Source organism: Rattus norvegicus, chromosome 10 (assembly GCF_036323735.1).
Source record: "Rattus norvegicus strain BN/NHsdMcwi chromosome 10, GRCr8, whole genome shotgun sequence".
NCBI lineage: Eukaryota > Metazoa > Chordata > Mammalia > Rodentia > Muridae > Rattus > Rattus norvegicus.
This window is the reverse complement of record NC_086028.1, coordinates 54,520,792-54,546,623: the sequence shown is the minus strand read 5'-3', so window position 1 is coordinate 54,546,623 and position 25,832 is coordinate 54,520,792. Positions and strand designations below refer to the sequence as shown.

At 48.3% G+C, this 25,832-nt stretch overlaps 2 protein-coding genes across 11 annotated transcripts; one reads left to right on the top strand and one right to left on the bottom strand.

Moving 5' to 3' along the window:
- The first annotated feature begins 54 nt into the window (after positions 1-54).
- Positions 55-25,286, top strand: Cntrob (centrobin, centriole duplication and spindle assembly protein). 10 transcript variants are annotated; one of them, XM_008767825.4, is made up of 19 exons: positions 55-293; positions 4,286-4,370; positions 4,619-4,682; positions 5,050-5,206; positions 6,032-6,148; positions 6,461-6,577; positions 6,887-6,985; positions 9,708-9,944; positions 10,241-10,387; positions 13,832-13,965; positions 15,446-15,571; positions 16,008-16,170; positions 17,497-17,755; positions 19,953-20,107; positions 21,310-21,373; positions 22,389-22,559; positions 22,665-22,797; positions 24,454-24,526; positions 24,804-25,286. In XM_008767825.4, exons 2-19 carry the CDS (start codon positions 4,310-4,312, stop codon positions 24,921-24,923), a joined length of 2,397 nt encoding a protein of 798 aa, XP_008766047.1. In that variant the 5' UTR covers positions 55-293; positions 4,286-4,309; the 3' UTR covers positions 24,924-25,286. The 10 variants fall into 10 exon arrangements, 8 of the variants coding, with proteins under 8 accessions (XP_008766047.1, NP_001128117.1, XP_038941903.1 ...); NM_001134645.1 differs by lacking the exon at positions 55-293 and adding an exon at positions 3,026-3,522 and having other exon boundaries at positions 24,804-24,959; XM_039085975.2 differs by lacking the exon at positions 55-293 and adding an exon at positions 3,240-3,522 and having other exon boundaries at positions 22,671-22,797.
- Trappc1 (trafficking protein particle complex subunit 1) lies at positions 632-2,218 on the bottom strand. Its single transcript, NM_001039378.1, has 5 exons — positions 2,180-2,218; positions 1,989-2,087; positions 1,781-1,851; positions 1,302-1,440; positions 632-833 (listed from the first exon to the last, which is right to left on the bottom strand). The coding sequence occupies exons 2-5, from the start codon at positions 2,085-2,087 to the stop codon at positions 705-707; spliced, it is 438 nt and encodes a 145-aa protein (NP_001034467.1). The 5' UTR covers positions 2,180-2,218; the 3' UTR covers positions 632-704.
- Positions 25,287-25,832: the final 546 nt, after the last annotated feature.

The window sequence follows — 25,832 nt, the reverse complement described above, 5'->3', positions numbered from 1 at the left end:
CTTCAGCAGCGAGCCCAGCTCATTAACATGCAGGCTCCGCCTCTTCATCTGCATGGAACCGCCTGCCTCTGAGCCTAACACGCTGCTCATCTGCATAAGCTCCGCCTGCGGAAGGCTCCTGAACTTAAATAATCAATGTGCCATGATCAGAACATCCCGTTTTAGGAACGTGGTTCTCACTTTTTGTACTTGAAACCTGTCAGCTTCCATTCCCGTCAGTGGTGTGCACTCGAGAGGGCGTTTTTGTTCCCCCAGAAAACTAGATTTGGAGACGCTGATCATCACAGCCAAAGGTAAGAAGGATGTGTGTACCACATCAAGTGGTAGCAAAGGTTGCTGCTAAAATTCTCAAACGCAACAAAGAATTATCCAGCTCAAGAGAAATCTACTGGGAAAACCTCCTTATAGGCTTCAGGGATGTGTGGCTACCCTAGTTCTCATTTTTGTGTGGGGAGGGGCCACAGGAACTCACACTCAGGCAGCAGAGGGTGACAAAAGGTTTATTCTGCATTGTTTACAGAGTCAAGCAGGGGATAAAACTGGCAAAGACTCTCTTGTGAACTTCATTCTCATGACTTGAAGTCAGTGGGTGGTAGGCCTTCAGGTTGAAGCTCTGGGAGACTGATAGGTGGAAGGGCTCAAATTGCAACAAGTGAGATGGGCCCAGGCAGTCACGGGTTCTTCTGAGGGGTGAGGTAGATGTGTCAGCCAGCTCGAGCAGAGAAGAAGGGCAAAGATCGGACATAGGAGTCTAGCCGGGATCGGAAGAGTTCACTTTGCACAGTTTGTCCCAGCGGGCACAGAGGATTCTTCACAACAAACTCCACATACAGCTGTGAAAAGGAGAGTGTGTGAGCTTGATTTGAGACACTTTCCATTTTCAATCTCAAACCTGGTATAATCTCAGGAATTTAAGAATACCCGGGGTGGGGGTGGGGTGGAGAGGGAGCTCAGGAGTTAAGAAGCATACTAATGTTTTTGTGGAGGATGGTCAGTACCCAGCATCCATGTTGGTCAGCTCAACAACTGCTTGTAACTCTCCAGAGAATCTGTCACCCTTTTCTGCCCTCCACAGGCACCTGTGCTCATGTGCACACATACCCTCCACACAATACATATAATTAAAATGGGAAATAAGTCAGTGAAAAAAACCGTACAAGTGCTTCCTTAGAGAAGCTATTACTGTTTAAGGAGCTTAAGGTTCTGGAGAAAACTGAGTTCAACAGGGATATAATGTAGAAGGATTAGGGCAGACTCCTAGGGCTCCAGCGGGGGAGAAGAGTTCCTCCACTGACACTGACCGCACTGTAGATATGGTGTAGAACATCTCGGATAGGGCCCACGCCCAAGTCAGTATTCATGACAACCTTGATTCCAGTGGGAGTCTCGTAGTAATGGAGTTTGTAACGGCTAGTTTGGAAAGATAGAAAGCCATCCTTCCTGCAGAAATGAGTATTAAGACAGGAGTGGAATCACTCCCAAAGAAATATTTGCTATGCCCTCCAGGTTAACTCCTTTCTATTCATGTAGATTGTCGAGTAAAAACACCACCCATCATCCCCACCCCTCGACTTAATTGCTGCTGCCTTCACTCTTTCCCTACTTTCAGACCAGCCCTGCAGCCGCTCCTGCCAGCTTCAAGACTCTTGTTCCAGATTCAGCCTCTCTAAAACACACCCTCCCCTCTTTGGGGCCACATGCCACTTCCATCCCAAAACAATATCTCCTCTTCCCAAGGCTAGTTAGCCCTCCTTTCAACACCCCTCTAAAACGACCGTACATGTCTAGCGGGGACATCTTGCTGACAAACGAACGAATGGAGAAGAGCATCCCATACATCAGCTTGTACTCCTGGAGGGAGAGGCGGTAGAATTAGATCCCGGTTATGGAGGGAGACAGGATGGGTATAGGAAGGACCTGGGATTTGGAGAAGGGGAACAGGACAGGGACTATGTGCGTTTGGGGATACTCTAGGACCCTCCGATCACCTCTTCCTTAGGGATCCCTGCTTGCTTCTTGCGGTGCCATTCGCTGTAGTGTAGACACACTCCATTCCGGTCAAAAAGATACAGATTGTGGACAGTCATCTGCAAGATAAAAAGCCTCACTCAGTGGCTTGCACCCAACTCTCTAAAACCTGGTTCTTCAGGACAGGTGGTAACCCCACCCCCGGACTCACCGGAATTGCCCTAAATGAGGGTGACAAGCTACTTCCGGTTTCTAAAGCCCAGCTGGGTCGCAAGCCCTCAAGAACCTTAACTCCGCCCCGATAGTCTTACTAGATTCCGCCTCTCTCCTGAAGCCAATCCGCGGTCGCCGATGCCGCGCGCACGCGCACTCCTGCTCCCCGGCCTCTCAAGCCCCGTGAGGTGCGGGGAGTTTGGTCTCGCGGGCGGGTGACGTAATTCTGTTGGAGGCGGGATTGCAGGCGGTGGGCGGGAGGCTGCCAACGGTTTTGAGAGCTAGTTTCGCGCTAGAAAGGGGTTGCCTTTGGTTTTTCTCTATGGAAGTTATTGGGTAGGGAGATAGGCCTCCTCATCTTGGTAAGCCAGGGCCGTCGTGCTCAGAGTAGTCGGAACCATCCAGGCGGCTGGTTGCCCGGTGTGTTTGTGCACGCGCGCCCCTTTCTTAGAGATTTCTTAGGGTGGGGTAGGGCGGAATTCTACCGACCTCTGCTGTGGCTTTCTTTTCAGGAAGGATTAGAAGGGAAATCCAGGGAATTCGACTCTGGATGGGACAGGTGAAGAAGGGGCGGAAGGAGGGTGTTGTGGCTTTGAAGTCGTGCCTCTTTCTTCACTAAAACCAATTGAAGGACAGACATTGGGCCAGCTTTGGCGTGTGGTCTGTTTCAGTTTGCACATTTTGAGTGTGAAAAAAAGGTAACCGTGGTTAACCCGTGCCGAAAATGATTTGCAATTTCCAGGACCCTAGTTAGGAAGGAACTGCAGCGGTTCTGTTGCCCTGCGTGCAGGTCTCCTGTGCATTACCTTGACTTTCAGCCTTGCACACCCGCTTTTCGCCGTTCCCAGGAGTTGGGAGAAGGAATGTATTTGCCCTCTCCTTGGCCTCTGGAGTCAGTGGACATTCCTCTAAGCAGAAAGCCCTGATACCCTCATTTGTTGAGGACCCAGTGTCTTCGTCCCTTCCAAATCTTCCTTTTTGGTGATCTTACCCACAAGTTTGGATCCTTTCAAAACTGAGCCAGGAATTCCCAGTTTCCCGCTGAGTCCAGTTGTCTCTTCTCTGCACATGGCTACAGCAGCCCCCAGCCCCAATTCCCCTCTCCGGCCAGAGGACCTCCTGACCGATTCATCAGAGCCTCCTGGGTTGAACCAGGTGTCCTCGGAGGTGACCTCGCAGCTGTATACTTCTTTGCATCTCAGCCGGCAAGCGGAGGCCACAGCCCGAGCCCAGCTGTATTTAGCTTCCACCTCCTCACCTCCTAATGAGGGCATAGACAGCTTGGCTCAAGAACTGAGTCGCAGCTTGTCAGTTGGATTGGAAAACAACTTGAAGAAAAAGGTGAGAGAGAGGTGTGTCTTGGAGATCTCTCGGGTATTAGAAAGGCTCTTGGCCTTTCAGGTTAGCCTTGCTGTGGCTTGAATCTGTTATTAGATTTAAATGATCTCCTCCAAGTACATAGGTTTTTCATGCTTCTCACAGAAGATGTTGAGGGAATGGCATGAAACTATAATTTGGGAAGTTGTGATGGTTCCTAGAGTTTTGGTTTGTTTTTGCTTGGACAGACACCCGCCCCTGTAGAGTAGCTTAGTTGTCCTAGAAGTGGGGATTAGGTTTCTTGGACCCAAATGAGAACTAGAGACTTGAGGACAGCAGCAACACACGTAAAGTTCCTGTCAGCTCAAAATTCTTTTGATTGTGTGGTTCAGACTGTGGCATACAAGGCACACATGCATGTGCAGGGAAGATAGTTGCACCCCTGGAAAAGATACCACTGATGTGCAGACTGGTTAGGTCTTCCAGAGTGTGGAATCTGGTAGGCACAGTTGCACCAGGCTTCAGACAATACCTTTGCTCCTCAGCTGACAACAGTCTCCTCCAGCCTTGTTTTAAACCTACTGCTTCATTCACTTACTGCCTTTCTGGCCTCTGTAAACATTTGGGTTTTGGTTCAAGGATAAGACACTCCCCCACCCATGCTGGGTTTGACTGCTTTCCTCAGTTTTTTAAGGCCCATTTGAAAATTCTGCCCTGGCAGTAAGTAGAATGTATATCATAGAGGTTAAAATGTGACTTCTGTGGCCTTTCTTTTTTCTCACCCTAGGATGGGTCTAAGCATATCTTTGAGATGGAAAGCGTTCGGGGCCAGCTCCAGACCATGCTCCATACCTCACGTGATATGGCCTATCGTAAGTCAGCCCGGTAGAACGCTTGAGGAAAGCTGAGGTGTAGGGGCAGGAGACAGTAAGCAGGCACTCTAAGAATTAGAGACCAGAAGAAAGGCACCTACTCTCTGGGAAAAGGTTTGGGGAGTGGAGAACTGGAAAGGCCTTTTTTTTTTCTTTTCTTTTTTTCCAAATGGCTGCTGTCCCTACCTGGTCCTTACTTTGGGGTCTCTTGGGCCTTGGGCTACAAGCAGGGGCTCCCCTCATTCCAGGAACTGGCTCAGAGAGACGGGAAGAGGACTCCTTTGACAGTGACAGCACTGCTACCTTGCTCAAGTGAGTGCTCCTGGTGGCCCACTTGCTTTTCTTTCACTCCCCCCTTCCCATCACCTCTTATGTACTTCCTAGGGATCTAGAAGCTTGTCGTTGGCTTTCATCTATCTTCTCCCTTCCTTCTGAAACCTGGGCAGTAGCTGTATAGTACTTGGCCCTCTCTATCCTCAGCCCGTCTTCTCCAGCTTGTATCTGCTGTTATTGGGTCTCATTCTGGGGGCGGGGGAGTGATTGGAGGAAGGGACCTCACAGAGGATCCTCTGTGCTGTTGGCTCTATGTTTTGGTTCTGTGACATATAGAATACCACAGTAGGATCAGTGGGTCTCAAAGGTTTTCCCAGTCTTGACATTCCCTATCTGACTCGCTCAGCACCCGGCCTCTGCAAGACCTGTCTCCATCGAGCTCAGCCCAGGCACTGGAAGAGTTGTTTCCCCGATATACCAGCCTTCGACCAGGGCCCCCCACCAACCCCCCAGATTGTCAGGGGCTGAGGGATGCACTGGACTCAGAGCTTACACGCCGAAAGGTGAGAGGCAAATGTTTTCATTTGAAAGTAGCAAGGTTAGAAATTAGGGGCATTGGGTAGAAAGGCAGGTCTGATTGTTAAGTCTGAAGGCTGGGAATGGGACTGTGCTTTAGGATGTCTTCAGAGAGGCCCTCAGTGACTGTCCTGTGTAATGTGACACACATACCCTCCTCCCATACACACACACAGTTATCAGATCCCTGGTTCCCTTCAATAACTCCTCACTGATAACATCTTGTTGTTCTCCCCTCTAAAGTGTGAGCTCCTCCAAGGTCAGCGCTATGTCCTTTTCAGTACTGCTTCTCACCTAACACACAGAAAGAAAAAAACCCTTCCATAGTAGTTTCTGAATGGATAAAGCACTTTGTTGGCTTGCACAAAGAGTAGTAGAGCTATTGGTGATATGATGATCTTTTCCTCCATAAGACCCTTAATGTCTGAGGGGACAGAGAGGTGAACAAGAATGAAGAGAAGGCAGAATCACTGGTTGTCAACTTTGGAACCGCCCCAGTTATTTTAAACTGCCGGGCTGTGAGCGAAAGGCTTTCCACTTTGTGTTCAATGAGCTCCTCAGAGCGGGAGTAACTTCCCACCCTTTACAATGTGGGCTGCTGCGCCTCTGCCAACATTTTCTGGAAATCCAGGAAAGAAGCTAACAGCCACTTCCCGAGCTCCAGAATTCTTGATTCTTTCTTTTCAAACCAACTCTGCTCTTGGGATCTAAGCTTTCTGTCTCCAGTCTGTTTGTCCCTAAGGATGCTGAATGTCATTGCCATGGTCAGACTAAGGGTGAGTAGCACCCACATGCCTCATGTCTCTTTCCAGCATTGCGAGCGCCACATTCAGAGCCTACAGACTCGAGTGCTAGAGTTACAACAACAGCTAGCTGTGGCCGTGGCTGCTGACCACAAGAAAGATCTCATGATTGAACAGCTAGACAAGGTATGGGGGCGGTAGCAGGCATGGGGGCGGGGGCATCTCTGTGGAGGGCACTGTTGCAGTGTCACTAAGGGGGTGGCAGGGTCTCATATGGTGTTCCTTTGAGGTTTTAATGGCCATTCTGCCTCAGCCTCCTGAGGGCTGGGATTACGGGGATGAACGGACATCACACTCTGTTTAACCAGGTTGTGTTCGTGCTAACAGCAGGACGAGATGCCAGGTTTTCTGACCTGGGAAAGGGAGGTGACTCATGACTTGTAGAAAAGAGGGCAAAAAAGTGGGTTTTAAAATTCCATTTTATTTGCCTTTCTTGAGACTCTGGCTCGAGTGGTAGAGGGCTGGAATCGGCATGAGGCTGAGCGGACAGAGGTGCTGAGGGGACTTCAGGAGGAGCGCCAGGCAGCAGAACTCACCAGAAGCAAGCAGCAGGAGGTGGGTGACCTGGACCCTGTGGCATTAGAGTCTGGATAGGAAGAAACAGCCTTGGTACTAGGGTTCCCAAAAGTTTGGCCTCTGGCACGCGGTTGCTATCCTTACGCCCGCCCTTGTTACCGCTTGCTGAGACTTCTGTCAGATTTGTATTTCTAGTGGCTTCTCAGGCAGGCTCCCCTCCCCCACACATTCTAGTCTTTGGTTCCCTGGGGTATTTAGTAAACTGGTTTCGAGTGTTCGTTGCTAATTATTTCTGAAGTAGAGGTGTTTCCCTCATTATCACTGTTGTGTGCTTTTCTCTCCTGAAAGACAGTAACCCGCCTGGAACAAAGCCTTTCTGAGGCCATGGAAGCCCTGAATCGTGAGCAGGAGAGTACCAGGCTACAGCAGAGGGAAAGAGAGGCACTGGTGAGAAGGGGGGGCTGGGTGAGGGCGTCAGGCTCCTCTAGAGACCGTGGGGCTGTGATGGTCTGGATGAGTTTATAATTTGAGTGGCACTAGGGTCCTGCTGCTCAGGCATATCCAAGGAACATTAGTTCTGCTAATCTCTGAAGACAGCCCTGCTGCCAGGAAAACACCACATATTATATTCCTATTAAAACATTAAACCGGGCTGGAGAGATGGCTCAGCGGTTAAGAGGACTGACTGCTCTTCCAGAGGTCCTGAGTTCAGTTCCCCAGCAACCTCATGGTGCCTCGAAACCATCTATAATAGGATTGATCCCCTGCCCTCTTCTGGTGTGTCTGAAGACAGCTACAGTGTACTCACATACATGAAATAAATAAATCTTAAAAAAAAACCTAAACCCATCTGAGGAGCTAGGTGTGTCCCAGGCCTTTAATCTCTGCAGTCTTGGGGTAGGCAGAGGCAGGTGGATCTCTGTGAGGCCAGCCTGTGCTAACTACATAATGAGACCTCACATCCAAATACTGCACACACTTGTGCACACACACCTTTAACAGAGGATCCTTACGCATACTAGACAAGAGTTCTGTTTCTGAGCTACACCCTCAGTCTCTCACCCCCAGAGATTTTGTGTCAGTAGATACAGAGTGGGTTTCAGAAATTTCCTAGGTGATCTTGTTCAGTCTGGAATGGGAGTGCTGGTCTGGGTTACACAGCCTAAACCACTACTGGATGACACTTACTTGGGATTCTTAGAGCTGAAGTGGGCATGTGAACACCTATGAAGTTAGTAGTCAGGCTTGGAAGTTACTGTTTTCATGACACATGCTTGCTATATGCAGACTGATGCTTGTGGTCTGACAGCTACCTCTGACAGGGCTGGCACTGGTGCTACTTGACCCACTCTGACTGTAGGTTGGGCATTTGTATTTTAATGATGGCGGTGATGACTGTTGTGTGTTAAGTACATGCTAGGTGCCTGGCCCTGCCAAATGGATTAAATACACTTTTCACTTTAGTCCTCACAAAGCAAACTATTATCTTCTTTTCACAGATGATGATGTATGCCTAAGAACACACAGTACACTGGGCATGGTGGCGTACATCTGTAATCACAACACTTGGGAGGTTAAGGCAAGAGGATCAAATTCAAGCTCAGCCTGGGCTACGTAGCCAGACTGACTGAAAAACAGAACACGTGATAATGGATGGGAGGAGTAGGATTCATGCTGAGATTAAAACTCTGGCACACAGTCCGTTTATGTATTTATTAGTTTTATTTTAAAAAGTTACCAATAGGCCAGAGTGGTGCACACCTTTAATCCCAGCACTTGGGAAGCAGAGGTAGGTGCCTGAGTTCAAGGCCAGCCTGGTTTACAGAGGGAGCTCTAACACAGCCAGAGCTACATAGTGAGGTCTGTCTCAAAAAACCAGAACAATAAAAATTATCTTACTGAAGATTTCATAAGAGTCAGGAAGTTTATGTCACACACTCACAGCCCACAGTATAGTCAGTCTTCACTTGGCCTGGTATTTCTTTTAAAAGCATCATGAGAGGGTTGGGGATTTAGCTCAGTGGTAGAGCGCTTGCGCAAGGCCCTGGGTTCGGTCCTCAGCTCCGAAAAAAAGAAAAGAAAAAGCATCATGAGGTCTTCCTGCCTTCTCTACACATAGCCTATGTTAGTGTACTTAGCCTCTCGGTAGGAAAAAAAAAAAACCAGCGACTGGAGGGCTTAAGTAATTTTTCTCTCAAGTTCCGACAGCTCCAAGTCCAGGACCAAGGTGCTGGGTGGGTTGGTTTCTGGCTTGCACACAGCTAACTTCTTGCTGCCCCTTCACTTGTCAAGAAGGCACAATGGGTCTGCTTTTAAATAGAATATCTTTTATTTATCCTTTACCAGTTGTGTACATATAAGCAGTGTCTTGATAAAATGCATCCCAAGTCTCTCTTTCTTTTGGGGGTAACTACCTTAGTCAGTTGACCCACCCTGTTGGCATGCCGGTCTCCTGCCGTAAGCGTAGCTGCTGTGTTTGTGAGTACATTGACATTTCCCAGCACTCCTCCCTATGCTTCTCATGGCATTCCTGAGGCTTGGGAGAGAGTGTTGGTGTAGCTAGAGAGCTCCCATTTACTTATTTGCAATCCTGTCACCCAGTTCTGAGTTTCCAAATTAGCTGTTGCCCACAGCCGAATGGACCTTTTATTGCCAAAGTTGAGGATAGCACAAATTTGTGTTTAAGTATGAATTTTTAAAAATTGTTTTTACATTATGAGTATGATTGTTTTGCCTGCATATATGTCTGTGCACCATGTGCATGCCTGGTACCGAGACCAGGAGAAGACTTCAGATCCCCTGGAGTTAAAGACAAGTGTGAGCCACCATGCAGGTCCTGGATATTCTGGAAAAGCAGCTGACCCTCCTAACCACTAAGCCATCTCTGCAGCCATTAAACATGAATATTTAGGAAGCATTTTGACAACATGTCCATTTAGCAAGACAACAGTAGTAGGTCCCCCAGACCAATGGCCTTCAAGCCTTGGGCTCCTCTAGGCTCACTGTACCAGGTGTGCATTGCCTCCCGTGGACAGGGGATGAGGCTTTATCCACTGTATTGTAACCCAGTGAGCTAGTCAACTGGTGCTAATTCTCCACACTGTGTTGTCTGGGGGTGTTTGCTGGTCTGAACACATACTCAAAAGTTGGCTCTCTCCTGGGGCTTTAGGAAGAAGAACGGCAAGCCCTGGCCATGAGGTTGGAGGTGGAGCAGCAGCAGTGCCAGGCCCTCCAGCAAGAGCGGGATGAGGCCAAGGCTGGGCAGCTCAGTGAGCACAGGAGGCTGGAGGCCCTTCAAGTGGCTCTGCAAGAGGAGAGGCAGGCCTGGGTCAAGCAGGAACAGCAGCTGAAGGAACGCCTTCAGGCGCTGCAGGAGGAGGGCCAGGCTCAGCTGGAAAGAGAGAAGGTAGAAGTAGCAAAGGGAAGAGTTGGGGATGAACCGGGTTGGGAAAATTACAGAATAAGATGAGATGCCAGAATGTGGAGGTTACTAGGGAGCAAGGATGGAGAATAAAGAGTTATACATGGAAGGCAGGATTGGGTTGAGTACCAGTGTGAAGGCCTAGGGGCACCAGATACATGAAAGACACAGAGATGGAGAAACAGGGTAAATGGGAGGAGGGAAAGACAGAGTGTGACTTGGAATCAGTAAGCAGGAATTAGGAGACGAGGCATGCATTAATCCTGGATTTTCCATTTTAGGGGACCAGCCAGAGGGAGGCACAGGCAGCCCGGGAGGCCCAGCAGCAGTTGGCACTGCTGCAGTCTGAGGTGCGGCGGCTGGAAGGGGACCTGGACACGGTGCGGAGAGAGAGAGACGCACTGCAGCTGGAGATGAGCTTGGTCCAGGTGAGCCCCGGAAGTTCCAAGGGGTGCTCTGTAGTTGGGAAAGCAGGCCTGAGTACACACAGAGACTTGGGAGGTCACGGAAGAATACCAGTCAGATACAAGAGGTATTATAGGTTTGGCTAATTTGGTAATATTCTGTCTTAAGCTCCAGTAATTCCTCACTGAAGGACAGTTTCCAACAGTGTGGACTGACACCCTGTTACATTTAGACTATGCTGGTTCAAATCTTGAGATGCCGTATACTGCTCTTAAAGAGGCAGTGCCACACTTCCTGTATGCACTCTTTGAGCAGTTGAAAGTTTGTGCCTGACCTAACTCCAATTGGTAATGTCTTGCTTTGTGTTTATTATTATTTTATCTCTAAAATTTTATTATCATTTTATATGTGCAATGGTTGTATGTCTGTGTATGGGTGAATTGTACCACGACACGTGCATAGAGGTCAGAGAACAGCTTTGTCCTTTCACGTGAGGAATTGGATTCAGGTTATTAGAGTTGTGTGCTACACATTTTTTTTTCTTTTTTCTTTTTTTCGGAGCTGGGGACCAAACCCAGGGCCTTGTGCTTGCTAGGCAAGCGCTCTACCACTGAGCTAAATCCCCAACCCCACACATTTTTATCTGATAAGTCATCTAAGCAGCCCTGTTACTAGTACTTAGGAACTTCTGCTAATACCTATCAGTTGGGGATCCGGGAGGACAATGTTTATTTTATTTACTTGGGAAATTCCTGAATCAGCTCATAACCTGGGTCAAAAAGACACAATTAGATTGAAAAACTCATTTCAGCTAGGCCTGGTAGCACAAGTTTATAATTCAACTACTTAGAAGCCTGAGGCAGGAGGATCTCAAGATATAGCCCAGCCTAGGTTACAGTGTGAATGTGAGTTCAAGTATAGCCTAGACAACTTAGTGGATGCCTGTGTCCAAAAGTAAAATGCAGACTAGGGTATGGCTCAGAGGTAGAAGACACACTCAGCATACGTGAGCCCCTGGGTTCAATCTCAGTACTGGTTATAAAACAAGGCTGGAGAGATGGCTTGGTAGTTTAGAGCACTGGCTGCTTTTCCAAGGGACCCAGGTTCAATTTCCAGCACGCACATAGCAGCTGACAGCCATCTGTAATTCCAGTTCTAGGTGACACCCTATTTCTGGTCAGGCATCAGCATGGCCATTTAATTCTACTTCTTAACTTGCTCTCAGAAACTCATTGATTGGCCCTTTTACACATAAAAACAGAGGCCCACAATGGCCAGAATTAAACTAATGGTCAAAACTAAATTCACATTTTACCTGCAGACAAAATCCATACACATTAAAAACCAACAGTTTCAGTGTAACTAGGCCATTGAATCTTCACCTTCATTAGTTAGCCTCTGATCGGCTACTAAAGAGGGGTTGACAGACTTTCTGCAGAGGACCAGAGAGAGTATTTTTGACTCTGTGGGTGGTGTGTTCTCACTTGTTAACTATCCTACTGCCACAACACAAAAGCAGAGTTTTTGGAGAGTATGTGGGTAAGTGGGTATGGCTGTGTCCAGTCAGACTTCATAACAAAAAGCAGGCATTGGGGGAACTAGTTGAGTTATAGTTTGCTGCTCCCTGGAATGGTGGAACTGCTTGGAGAGAGCCATGTTTCAGTCCTGGAGGAACACAACCCCGGGGACCCCTGACTTGGGAGGACTTAGCTCTGACCACTGTGGGCCTCTGTTTTATGTGTAGAGTGTTTGCTAAGGGCCAATGCATGAGTTAGCAAGAGCAAGCTAAGAAGTAGGATAAATGACCGGTCAGAAGGGAGTACGAGAGTATGACAAGCCAAGAATGATGCCTGTGGCCCAGGTCTATACAAAAAACAGCCATGATGTTTTGGTTTTCTTTTGTTTATTATTTATTTTTAAATAATTACCTTTTTTTTAAAGATTTATTTATTTTATATAAGTACACTGTAGCTGTCTTCACACACACACCAGAAGAGGGCATCAGATCTCATTATAGGTGGTTGTGAGCCACCATGTAGTTGCTGGGATTTGAACTCAGGACCTCTGGAAGAACAGTCAGTGCTCTTAACCACTGAGCCATCTCTCAGGCCAATTATTTTTATTTTATATGCATTGGTGTTTTACCTGCATGTGTATTGGTATGAAAGTATTAGATCCCCTGGAACTGGAGTTGCAAACAGTTGTGAGCTGTCAAGTGGGTACTGGGAATTGAACTCAGGTCCTCTAGAAGAGCAGCCAGTGGTCTTAACTGCTGAGCCTTCTCTCTAGTCCCTTATTTGTTTATATTTTAAACAAGGTCTTGATATGTGGAAGTTGACTGACTTTATCCTACTGCCTCTGACTACCAAGTGCTGGGGTTCAGGCATGAGCCACCATACCTAGCTTGGGTATATGGGCTTAAAGCTTGGGGAAAAAAAGATCAGGATAAAATGAAAGATTTAGGAACTAAGGAATCTAGTAAAAACCATGCCTAGAGGCAGAAGCTTATCATATACACTTTAGAATTATCTGGCCCAAATGTCAGCAGATAGGAAAGATAGGAGGAGAGGGAAGGGTGGTGGGGCTAGAGAGCAGTTGCAGGCAGAGCAGTCAGCCAAGACTTAGAATGAGAACAGAGGTCCTGCAGAGGAAAAGTCACCTAGACAGGAGGGGTGGCCTAGGGCCCAGGAGCTGCGGTGACAGATGGAGAAACAGCCACAGTGGGATTAGAACTGAGCTCTTTGCTTGTGAAGTAGCAATCAGATTCCAGAGAGCTGCAAAAGGAGTAGGGGTGGGGGTGTGGGGAAGGGAGATAGACTGCTGAGTGCCTCCTTTCAGGGAGAGGTTAATAAGCAAATCATCTCAGACTCCTGCAGAGTGCTCTGGCGTTCCCCTGGGTTAATACATCTGTTTCTTTTGTCCAAAGCCATTTTCACCTTTGTGTGCATATATGATATATCTCATAGTTCAATAAAGAAAGGGAATCTGAGTCCCTCTCCAAGGCAAACTCCCTGTTGTTCGTCCTTAAGGCAGATGGGGGGTTGTTGGTACTGATCTTGTTGACATTTTCCACACTTAGAGAACTAGGGGGCTGGGGAGATGACTCAGCAGTTAAGAGCACTGACTGCTGGGGTTGGGGATTTAGCTCAGTGGTAGAGCGCTTGGGTTCGGTCCCCAGTTCCGGAAAAAAAAGAAAAGAAAAAAAAAAAAAAGAAAAAAAAAAGAGCACTGACTGCTTTTCCAGAGGTCCTGAGTTCAATTCTCAGCAACCACACGGTGGCTCACAACCATCTGTAATAGGATCTGATGCCCTCTTCTGGTGTGTCTGAGGACAACTACGGTGTACTCATATATAATAAATAAATAAGTAAATAAATATGGAAGAAGGAGGAGGAGAAGGAGAAGAAGAAGAAGACTAATCTCAGACATAACTGAGCTGACAGTCATTCCATCTCCTTTACTCCCAGGCCAGATATGAGAGTCAGCGGATCCAGATGGAGTCAGAGCTGGCTGTGCAGCTGGAGCAGCGGGTGACCGAGCGGCTGGCGGAGGTTCAAGAGAACAGCCTGCGGCAGGCCGCCTCCCTCAGGGACCATCACAGGTACTTGGGACTCGCTAGATAGTGTTTCTCTGGCAGCAGCAAGTGTTGTTAGCTTCCTGCCCATGTGCTCAGAGCCTCTTAGCATCTCCCAGCATGACTCCCAGCGCTCGGTCCTATCTGTCAAGGTCTTGGGCCTTCTCGGGAGAGTTGCCATGAAGTGCTTATGGCTAGGCACACAGCCTAGAGATTTCCCTCCAGTGTTTCCAGCTCCTTTTGGAACAGTGCTGAAGTTCACAGCTGCTCCAGAGGTGCCTCTGATTCCACCCCGCCTTCGCTCACCCTCCTTCACCATGGTTTCTGGAAGAGCTTCTGCTTTGTTTGTTTTGGGGGGTTGGGGAGGTTTGTTGTTCTTTTTAAAGATGGGGTCTCACTATGTAGGTCAGACTGTCCTTGAATTCATAGAAGTCTGTCTGTCTTGTCTCCGCCTCCTCCTGAGAGCTGGGGCTAAAGGCATGTGACACTGTGCCTGGTGGAAGTGCTTCCTATTATGTCATTTTTAAGTGGCCATGGATTACAGTCCTATAACCCCAGCTTGGGTGGCTAAGGCAGAAGGATTGTAGGTTTGAGTTGAGCTTGGGCGATGTAGTGCGATTCTGTCTCAAACAAACCAAACCAAACCAAATGGATCAGCGAGTCTGTCGCTTTCCCACAAACCTTCACACCAGTCTTTGCTTCTGGGGAGTCTGTCCTATGGCCTCAGCTTTGTCCTTATTGTCATGTGCTGGGCCAGGCCGGGTGACTGCAGTTGTCTGTCTTCCTGACCCGAACCCACAGGAATAAGGGTCCCTAATGGTGAGGTGCTGAGAGGGAGGACAGGGATGAGAAATGGGACCAGCGGGTCTTGCATAAGCTGATGACGTATGCCAAGCAAGTTTATGCAGAAGTACAGCATCCTGTATACTATCTGCAGGGAGCAGGAGGGCTCAGTAGTCAAGGTCAACTGAGAGCCACGTTAGACAATGTTGGCAAGGAGAGCACAGCACACCTTAGACACAGCTGATGACCACAGTGCAGGGGTACGAGTAGGGTCTCCAGAAACACTCGCTCCTGCCCTAGCCCAGCCTTGCAAGCTCACTCCTGGACAAGGACACAGAACTAATGGTCCCTTTGTCCTTTTATTAGGCCTCTGGGAAAATCTGGGCTTGGGCTGGCTCCCCACATCTCCCCTTACCCACACACATTCTGTCTTTTTCTCATCGATAACATCTTATGGTTTAAAATGCCTTTGTAATTACATGTATGCACATGTGGCTGTGTTTAGATATGTGTGTGTGAGCACAGATGCCTGTGGGGCAGATAAGGAGCTGGACTCCTGGAGCTGCAAGCAGTCATTAGCCACTCAGTGTGGGTGCTGGGAGCCACACTTAGGTCCTCTGCAGGAACAGTACACACCACACACTTAACCCCTGAGCTCCTCTCCTGCCCCTGATTGTAGCTCCCATCTGTACACTAAGTCTGTTTCTCACCTGGGCCTTTCTAGGAAGCAGCTACAGGAACTCAGTGGACAGCACCAACAGGAGTTGGCTGCCCAGCTGGCTCAGTTCAAGGTGGAAATGGCTGAACGAGAGGAGCGCCAGCAGCAGGTTGCTCAGGACTATGAGCTCAGGTACTGCCTTGGAGTTCTCTCCGTGGGTAAAGCCTGGACTGGGGATGGCAGAGAGAAGCCTTCCAGAAGAGTCAGCTTCCTCTAATGCATCCAAATCCTTAATTATTTCAGAGGTCTGATACTGCACCCGGCCCCTTGTCCTAAGCTTCTGCTTTCTTAAATTCTCCAAGTCACCTCTCTAATGTGTGTGTATTAGGGATGTATGTATGTGTTCCTGTGGGTGAAGTGTAGACCAGAGGGCTATGTCATACCTTGTCTCCTTCACCTCGTTTTTTGAGACTCTGAATGTAGAGCTCGCCTATTTGGCTAGCCTGGCTAACCATATGTGTTCTGCCACACCCTGCCCTTAATGGGGATCCTAACTCAGGCCCTCAGGCCTTGCAGCAGACAAGTCACCAACTGAGCATCACCCTGGCTCCTCTCTTCTTTTCCTCAGGCTGGCAAGGGAGCAAGCTCGTGTGCGTGACCTGAAGAGCGGCAACCAGCAGCTGGAGGAGCAGCGGGTGGAGCTGGTAGAGCGGCTCCAAGCCATGCTGCAGGCCCACTGGGATGAGGCCAACCAGCTGCTCAGTACCACACTTCTGCCTCCCAACCCTCAGGTAGCCATTGCTCTGGAGAACAGCTGTTGTGCCTGAATAACCCTTTTTCTATGGCCATAGCTCTCCAAATGCGTCCTGTTCCACTGGGCATAGTTCTGTGGTTCTAGCACATGTGGATAAATATGTGGTATCAGTTTGGTAGAATAATGGCTAAAAAAAATTAGGACAGTAAGTTGTTGCTAAGGTTAGGGAGATGACTGTCAGTAAAGTGCTTCTTTTATAAGCATGAAGACCTGACTTCATTCCCTAAAACTCAAGGGGAAAAATTGCTGAGCCCAGCTGCTTGTGGCGAGGAGGCCGAAGGTCAAAGGCTCAAAGATATCCTCAGCTTTATAGTGAGTTCAGGGTAAGCCTGGCTACATGTGGTCCTATCTTAAAGGAAAGCAAAGCAAAACAAACAATAACAAGAAAAAAACAGCAGCAGCAACAAAAGCAAGCGTGCATGCACACACACACACACACACACACACACACACACACACACACACACACACACACACACGCTCATGCACACAGTCGAGTTGTTGTCCATCCTGCCGTAGACTAAAATAGGGATCCTTACTCCCAGTCTTTCTTATGTTGGTATTTCTTATTTTTAATTTATGGTATGATTGGTTAAAATGCTTTAGAATTGGTTTTGTGCACGTGGCACAAACATCTGAACTGTTAAAATAAAAAAAGTTTACAGTAGAAAGTAGCCTCTGGGGGCTGGAGAGATGGCTCAGTGGTTAAGAGCACTGACTGCTCTTCCAGAGGTCCTGAGTTCAAATCCCAGCAACCACATGGTGGCTCACAACCATCTGTAATGGGATCTGATGCCCTCTTCTGGTGTGTCTGAAGACAGCTACAGTGTACTCATCTATAAGAAATAAATAAATCTTTAAAAAAAAAAAAAAAAAAAAAAAAAAAAGAAAGTAGCCTCTGCTCTATCCCAGGACCCCGCCCTCTATCTCCAGGTCCCTTCTCCTCCCCTCAGCTCTCACAACAGATGCCACCCTCTACCTACTGCTATCTAACTTTGAATGTGACCAAGTATGTAGTACTTGATACAGAAATGGTTTTCATTTTCTGTATTTAGTATGTATACTGTTACAATACCTATTAAAACACATGTTATTTATTGTATGGGTTATCGATACAGTTTGTAGAAATAGAATTGTAATATGACAGATAATCAGTTAAAGTTTGATGGAAGTTAGATGCCACCCATTTTCCTTTGAAGGGAGTTCAGGGAGTTTACAGCCGTATTCAAGTGTCTGTACTAAGCCTTGTGTCTTTGAACCCGCCAGGCTGTGAACCTCCTTTCTCTCTCTCTCTCCTGGCCAGGCCCCTCTTGCTGAGCCCTCCAGCCCAGGGCCTCTGGAGCCAGAGAAGGGGGAGAGGAGGATCTGGGCCATGCCTCCCATGGCTGTGGCCCTGAAACCTGTGCTGCAGCAAGGCCGAGAAGGGAGGGCTGATCTGCCGGGAGCTCCCTCTGTTCTCTGTAGCACCTCACCAGATCTGAGCCTCCTGCTGGGACCCTCTTTCCAGAGCCAGAACTCCTTTCAGCCCCTGGAACCCAAGCCTGATGTGGCTCCACCTGCAGGTGACTAAGGGCAGAGGTCACTGGCGGGCGGTCTCCATGCACGAATGGCTTCCTTACGGAGTTCCCTCTGATAGGAATGCGGGCGTTTGGTTCCTGGGTGTCTCTTCCCAGTCGTTGAGTAATGGGAGGAGTACATGGAAGTACACGGATGTGCAGGGAGCCGGAGCCGGAGGCAGGGGTGCTGTCAGAACGGTGGTGGCGCTTCTCCTGGGTGGACTCTTCCTCGCCGTGACTACACCCCTGCTTCTTTCTGCACGAGTCTACCACTCTACTCTCTCACTGTCCACCCTGTGGTTCTCACTCCTTATCACCTTAGCTTACGATGGACTCGACCAGTCAGGATGCTTGAGTCTAGTCCAGACTCTCCGATGGCACTTCTCACTGGATGGGCTGGCGTTAATGGGTGGCCACCCATGGTTTAGGGTTTTTGTATTCAAACACTGATGTACTGTGACTTAAGAATGAAAAGGCTTCTGATGTTTGTAGCTTAGTTGTAAACACACTGCTTGCCTAGGACGTGTGAACCCCCAGCATTCAGAAAGGACTTGGTAGCATATGCCAGCACTCAGTGAGTAGAAACAGAAAGGTCAGAAGTTAAAGATCATCCTCAGCTACATCGCGAGGTGGTTTTTAAATTATTATTATTTAAATTATTATTCTATGAGCGTTTTGCCTGCATGTAGATATGTGCCCCTTTCTAGCACCTACATAGTAAGTTTGAGGCCAGCCTGGGATGGATGCATGAACCCTGATGGAAAGAGAAAGAGTAGAGCCGTGGGTAGGGCTCATGCCTGTGATACCAGCACTTGGAAGGTGGAGGCAGGAGGATAAAGAGTTGAAGGCTGTGGCTGGAGCTGTAATTCTGGCAGAATGCTTGCCTCTCCCACATGAGGTGCTGGGTACAGTCCCGAGTTCACCAAGAGAGGGAAGTGTTGGCCTGGCCGGAGAGAAGGCTCAGGGAGTGGGAGCACTTGCTGCAGAAGCAGCGGGGCTGAGTTCAGACCTTAGCGCCCATGGAAAAGCCGGTGTGACCTTCACTGATAACCTCCGCCTTGGGCCTGTGAGAGCTGTTCTTGGTTATCAGCCTGACTACATCTGGAATGAACGACAATCCAGAAATGGGGGGCACACCTGTGAGAGAGTTTCTACTTGAAGTGGGTGGATCCACTTCTAGCCCTGATCTTTGAGGTAGGAAGAGAGTGCCCTAGCTTGAGCATCTGAGATCTCAAAACCATCCTCTAACAAAGCCAGACAATCCAACGTGGCCACACCTTCTAATGGGGCCACTCCCTATGGACCTTCAGGGGCTGTTTGCATTCAAACCACTACAGAGTTGGAGAGACTGGGATCACTTGGGCATGTGTGCCTAGCTCCAGGCAGTAAGATTCTGTCTCAAGGGAGTAAAGCAGACCAGCATCCTTCTGGTGCTTTGTGCACTTGAACACGTAAGCACTGTTTTTTTGTTTTTTGGGTTTTTTTTAACATTATTTACTTTGTATTTGTATATGTATAAGCACATGTATACCATGATATTTCTGTGGAGCTGTGGGACCTGATACTCTTTATATAAATGTGGGTCCCAGGAGTCAAACTCAAGTCATCCGGCTTGGCAGCCAACTGCCTTTATTGTCTGAGCCACCTTACAGGCCCACCAAAAAGGGAGGTGGGGTTTGCCTCAGATTCACTGTGATAGCCAAGCATGGTCTTGAATTCTGGTTTTTAAATGCTGGGATTACAAGAGCGAACTCCACACCCAGTGTGCTGTGGTACTGGGGACAACCCTAGTGCTATCTTTTTGCTAGGCAAACACTCCCACATGAGCTGCACCCCAGTCCCCAGAAGGCACCTTTATCCTCCCCTCTAGTTCTTTTCAACTCTGATGCCATCTTTCCTGGGTGTGCTGTCCCTCTGATATTTATTTATTTGTTTTAAAAGTTTGTATTTTTCATTTATGTGTATGGGTGTTGTGACTGCATGCATGCTGATGGACCACGTGTGTCTGTGGAGGTTGAATCCCCCTGGAACTGGAATTCTTGACAGTGGTGAGCTGCCGTGTGCTGGCCCTTAACCACTGAGCCCTCTCTCCAGCCCCCACTCTTCCATTCAGTGGTCCCTTTTCTTTGGGAGCATTTGGTAGGTCATTTATTCTTCCATGTACAACACGCGTGCATGCCAAGATACCTGTCTCACTTTGCAGTTGGACCCTTCTCTGCATTGGAGGCTTTCACTGCTGATCATAGAGCAGAGCACCCATTTCCTGAGGAGGACCCTGGGCCTGAAGGTGATGGGCCCCTAAAGGCAGGGCTGCCACCTGCTTCTCAGCTGGAAGGCCTCAAGAACTTTCTGCAGCAGGTAAGAGAGACCTCCATTTGTCTTTATGTACTGACTCACTCCCTCTGGGTTAGCCTCCCAAGTGCACTGTACCTGAGTGACTTCTTGCCTTTGTGTGTGTGCACATGCTCATGAAGTATGTGAGCCAGAAGCTGGTGTCAGCCATTTCTTCCACAGCTAAGTTATTTTTTCAATGCCATTTTTTTTTTCTTTTTTTTCGGAGCTGGGGACCGAACCCAGGGCCTTGCGCTCGCTAGGCAAGCGCTCTACCACTGAGCTAAATCCCCAACCCCTCAATGCCATTTTTTGTTTTGCTTTTTTACTGATTATTTTATTTATCTACATTTCAAATGTTATTCCCCTTTCCAGTTAAACCTCCTATCCCTCCCTCATGCCACCCGCTTCTGTGAGTGTGCTCCCCCACCCACCTACCCCTTCCCATCTCACTTTTCCCCTATGCTGGGTCATCAAGCCTCCATAGGACCAAGGGGCTCCCTTCTCACTGATGCCAGACAATGCCGTCCTCTGCTACATCTGCAGCTGGAGCCATGGGTCCCTCCATGTGTACTCTTGGTTGGTGGTTTAGTTCCAAATGTGTAGCCCAGGCTGACTGCAAACTTGTGATCCTCTTGCCTTTGCCTCCCTCAGCAAGTCCTACTGATGTGCGCCACCACAACTGGCAGCCTTTTTTTTTTTTTTAATGAGACAGTGTTGTCTGTCTGAACCTAGAGTTTACTAATTGGCTTGGGTGGCTGGCCAGCAAGCACTCAGGACTATCCTGTCTCCCTCTTCCCTCCCCAAAGTGCTGAGGTGGGAAATGGCTCCATCCTCCGCCATGCCTGGCCGCACTATGTAACCCTGGCTGGTCTGTGACTCACTATGTAAACTAGGCTGGCCTCAGGCTCACAGGATTCTGCGTTGTCCTCATGTTGGGGCTAAAGGCTGCACCATCACATCACTCACAGCTCTGCCTAGCTTATTAGGTGTTGGGAGTTAAACTCAGACCCACATGCTTGCTCAGCATCTCTGAGCCATCTCCCCAGCCACTTCCTTGCCTTCTTAGGACCAGCCATTGTCTTAGTGATTATTCTATCACATTCTTAGTCCGTAGTCCTCCTCTGGAGCTTAGGCCACTGGCCCTAGCCTCACACAGCTCTGTTCCCCTCAGAGCCGAGGTTTCTCTTTACCCTTGTCTAGAGGAGCATCCCGTCTTCTTCCCCCAGCTGCTGGAGACAGCACCTCAGAGCAACGAAAACCCCTCTGTTGACCTGTTGGCCCCTAAGTCTGGTGAGTCCCAACTCTGAAGAAGGTCAGGATGGGCCCAGAAGAGGTGGGAATTGGTGAGCTAGGGTGAGGTAGGCGCTTGGAGGTAGGACTTGGCTTTGCTCCATTAACTACCTGTCGTAACATATATAAACCTGAATTAGAAACAAGGGCGCAGCGGTTTTCTGTGGAGAGATTATATGTGTTTATTTGAATTTGGATTCCGTTTCTTCTGTTGTTTTCTGTACGTCTTTTGTGGCAGGATCTCATTCTGTAGTCCAGGCTGGCCTCGAACTTACTGTGTAAATCGGTGTTAATCTTGAACTCAGATCTAGCCTGCCCTAGTTCCCCAAATACTGGGTTTATTGGACTGAATCACAGTGCCTGGCTTGAATTTGGATTCCATTTCTAAATTAATTTATCATTAAACCTGGTAGTGTTAGAAAGAATTACTTCTGGCACTTTTCAATGTATTAACACCTAAAATAACTAAGTTAAAAGTTCTCATTTAGGGGTTGGGGATTTAGCTCAGTGGTAGAGCGCTCCCTGGGTTCGGTCCCCAGCTCCGAAAAAAAGAAAAAGAAAAAAAAAAAAGTTCTCATTTAAAGGACCAGTCAGTTTTGCTGAAGTATATTGTGGTCATTGAAATACCATACTTGGGGTTGGGGATTTAGCTCAGTGGTAGAGCGCTTACCTAGCAAGCGCAAGGCCCTGGGTTCGGTCCCCAGCTCCGGAAAAAAAAAAAAAAAAAGAAATACCATACTTAACTATTATTTACTAAATAACGTACATAGAAAAAATTTATTGAGGGAGAGCATTGTCATCTTTGTGGCTAAGACATGATCTCGTGTAGTTGAAGGTATTCTGGGACTCTGCTCTTCCTGCCTTTGTTCCCCAAGTGTTTCGTGTACAGGCGTGTGTCCTGATGCCCAGTTTTATTTGTGCCGGGGATTGAACCCAGGGCCTCTGAGCAGAGCCTGGGCAGCCTGTTTGGGTTTTTGTTTATCCTGTGTTGATTGTTGCTCTCTCCTAATGCCAGGTTCTCGGGCTGTCTCGTCTTGGGAGGAAGCCCCTCAAGTGCCTCGACTTCCACCTCCTGTCCACAAAACTAAAGTTCCCTTAGCCATGGCTTCTAGTCTTTTCAGGGTCCATGAGCTTCCTTCATCCAATCTGCAAGGCAGTGGTGTCAGCACTGGCTCCCCAGAGAAAGGTGAGGCGGGGGAGGAGGAAATGCTTGAGGCCAGCCTAGGCTCCTAGGGAAATGGGACGAAGGCTGGGAGAGGAGGCCTCGGGTAATGGCCAACTTGTCTCTCAGGTACAGATGGGCTCAGCCCCCCAAGGCAGCTGATGGAAGTGTCTGAGCTCTTACGTCTGTACCAGGCTCGGGGTTGGGGTGCTCTGCCTGCTGAGGACCTGCTACTGTACCTGAAGAGACTGGAACATGGCGGGTATGTGCCTGGGGGAGGAGAGGAAGGGCTCCAAGCTGGAATTGGTTAGGAGATGGTCAGCCCCAGTGTGTCTGCTGAATGCAGCCTGTCCTTTTTAGGGGGCCAGGGTGTGGGGAAGGAGGAAATGTAGAGTCACAATGTTCCCTTCTCTGTTTCCATTTCTACTGACTTTTCTTCTTAAACCCTGACCCGTGTGCCCAGACCTCAGTTTTCTTTCCTTTCTACCCAGAAGCTCAAAACTCAGAATCTCAGAATTCTTCTTATTACCTGAGAACCTTTTCTAACAAATCAAACATTTACTCAGAGTCAGTCATTAGGAAATGTATTTGTTTATTATGTTTTTGAGACAAGGGTTCAGTAGCCTGGGACTCACTGTCGGTCAGCCTTGCCTCTGCCTTCAAGCTCAGGATTATGACATGTGTGAGCATGCCCTTGGGTTCTGTTTTGTTTTGTTTTGTTTTTTGTTCCTTAGTAAAACTAAGTCGGCTGCTCAAACTTTCAAATCAGACATTTGAATACAATTGAAAGACGCACTGACTTGATACCTGCTGGGGAGTGAGGGATGGAGAGACAGCTCGTTTGGTGGAGTGCTAGCAATACAGACGTGAGGAGCTGAGCTTGATCCCAGAACTCATGTTGAAAAGCCAGGCACAGTAGCATACACTTGTGCTCCCTGGGGACTCATGGGCCTGGAACCAGCTTAGCCAAATTGTCGAGCCCCAGGCCAATAAAAGACCCTGTCTCACAAACTAAAATAGCCAGATATGGTAGCATATACCTTTAATCCCAGCACTTAGGAGGCAGACACCCGTGAATTTCTATGAGTTTGAGGTAAATCTGGTCTGCACAGTGGGTGGGACCCTATCTCACAAAGACAAAAAAAATTACTGTGGGTAGCTCCTGAGGAACAACATGGAGGCTGTCTGGCCTCTGGCCTCCGCATGCCTCTGCACCTGGATGCACAGCACAGAAGCATAGTCTTTGTTTTCTGTGATTAAACTGGTTTGTGTGAGAGCAGACACACACCTCAGTATGTACAGGAAGAGCACAGCAGTGAGTCACAGCAGAGTACCCTAGAGCCAAGTGTCCACTGTGGTGACGGCTGGCACAGCGAACGCATGTGTGCTGTGTGTTCAGAAGCAGGGCTGCAATGAAGTCTCAGCAGCACCATCGAGAACTGCAACATTTGGACTCGTTTGGACCTGAGTTTGAATTAAGTTTTGATCATGCCATATTCAGAAACCTTTTCTGTGTTTGTGGGTTTTTTTTTTCCTTTTTCTTTTTTAAATCTCTATTTTGTGGTGCCATGCTACAGGTTAAGAAGCTTGGATCCAACCCAGAGTGACTCATTGGATCCCACAAAGTCTCCTCCACATGGACTCCAGCTCCACTGTGCTTCCAGTTCTCTTTCTCTTTTGTTTTTGTGGAACTAGAAATGCTGTCTCCTGTCTGAGCATCTCCGCAGACTCTCTGCCCCCCCCCCCCTTTCCTTTTTTTCGAGACACGATTTCTCTGTGTAGCCCAGGCTATCCTAGAGCTTGCTGTATACACCAGGCTGGGCTCAAACCGAGATTAAAGGCATCTCACTTTCCTAAGAGAGGAATTACTCCCCCACCTCCACCTTGTCCTCATTCACACCCTTGATTTGTGTGGCAGGACTGATGGCCAAGGGGAGCTTGTCCCCAGAAGAAACACAGACTCCCGTTTGGGTGAGATCACCCGGAAAGAGGTAAGGGGAGCAGGGAATAGTGGGGCTCTTGTCTTTGTCTTTCCAGTCCCACATGCCCTGGCTAGCCTTGCCACTCAAGGTCCACACTTGCTAGCATTCACACACACACACACACACACACACACACACACACACACACACACACATACACACACACACACACACCACCCCGTGTTCACTGGTTGGGGCCTCTCTGAATACCATGCCCTTCCTCTGTGGGGCGGGGAAAATGAGAGAATATGATGATGGCTTTTTCTTCTTTCCTCTCAATTCTCAGATCCCCTCCCAAGCTGTCCCTCGACGCCTTGCTTCAGCCCCTAAGACTGAAAAGCCTGCTCGGAAGAAAAGTGGGCATCCTGGCCCCAGCATGAGGAGTCGGGGTGGCATCTGGAGATGAGGCCTACCCTTCGTCCTCTTTCGCATTCATTTTGATTAGCGCCCTGCACTCTGCCTGCCTGCAGTCTGTCTGCAGCAGTGGAGTCTGGAAAGTAGAGGTTTTGTAGGAAGTGCTGGTTCGGTGTTTTAGAATATGTTTGTTTCCTAGGAGAAAGCACAGGAGCCTCTGAGGCTGCCATGTGAGGATATCTGAGTGGCCTAAGGCTCAGTGTAAGCTTACAGTGCTTAGCTGCTCCATAGTAGATTATGAGTGATTCTTTTCTTCTTGTATAGTTTGTATTTTGTATATTTTCTGAAATAAATATGTATTACTTTAGAGATCAAAAACGCCTAAACCTTTAATAAAAGAAAATTATTGTATAAATGTTTGAGGAAAGCAGTCTATGCTGGGAAGAGTTTGTCTTTTAAAACATTTTTATTTTTATGTGATTTTTTTTTCCCTTTTTGGGACCAGGCCCCTCTGTGTAGCCCAGGCTGCCTGTACATGTATGCCTTCCTGCTGCTTATGAGTTGGGTTACGAGCGTGTGCCAACATGCTTGGCATTTCTGCTCTCTAAGAACAGATGACTTTGGGTGGCACTGGGGATTTAGGCTGGCAGGTTCTGTCCAGCCAATAGGTGTATTTGAGCTATAACTTTATAGCTCTAAAACATGTCAGTAAGGAAGGTGTGATGCACACGTCTTTAGTCCCAGAAAGAGGGAGGCAGAGGCAGGTGAATCTCTGAGGAGGCCAGCCTGGTCTACAGAGCAAGTTCAAGGATAGACATGGCTACACAGTAAAACCCTGTGCTAAAGAAAAAAATGAAGGAAGAGGAAAGTAACACTGTTTCTAGAACCTTCTATCCTGATGTTTATCAAAATGAGCACAGAAGTGTCCTTAGGGCTGAAGTGATAGCTGCCCACAGTGTCT

What these genes read in the sequence shown, in the direction of transcription:
- Trappc1 (NM_001039378.1), bottom strand. Translation starts at nt 2,087, where the DNA reads ATGACTGTCCACAATCTGTATCTTTTTGACCGGAATGGAGTGTGTCTA. An exon ending in AAGATGTCCCCGCTAGACAT is followed by an intron (nt 1,441 to 1,780) that starts GTACGGTCGTTT and finishes TCATTTCTGCAG; the next exon opens with GAAGGATGGCTTTCTATCTT. An exon ending in TACACCATATCTACAGTGCG is followed by an intron (nt 834 to 1,301) that starts GTCAGTGTCAGT and finishes TCCTTTTCACAG; the next exon opens with CTGTATGTGGAGTTTGTTGT.
- Cntrob (NM_001134645.1), top strand. Translation starts at nt 3,250, where the DNA reads ATGGCTACAGCAGCCCCCAGCCCCAATTCCCCTCTCCGGCCAGAGGAC. An exon ending in TGATTGAACAGCTAGACAAG is followed by an intron (nt 6,149 to 6,460) that starts GTATGGGGGCGG and finishes GCCTTTCTTGAG; the next exon opens with ACTCTGGCTCGAGTGGTAGA. An exon ending in AGAGGGAAAGAGAGGCACTG is followed by an intron (nt 6,986 to 9,707) that starts GTGAGAAGGGGG and finishes CTGGGGCTTTAG; the next exon opens with GAAGAAGAACGGCAAGCCCT.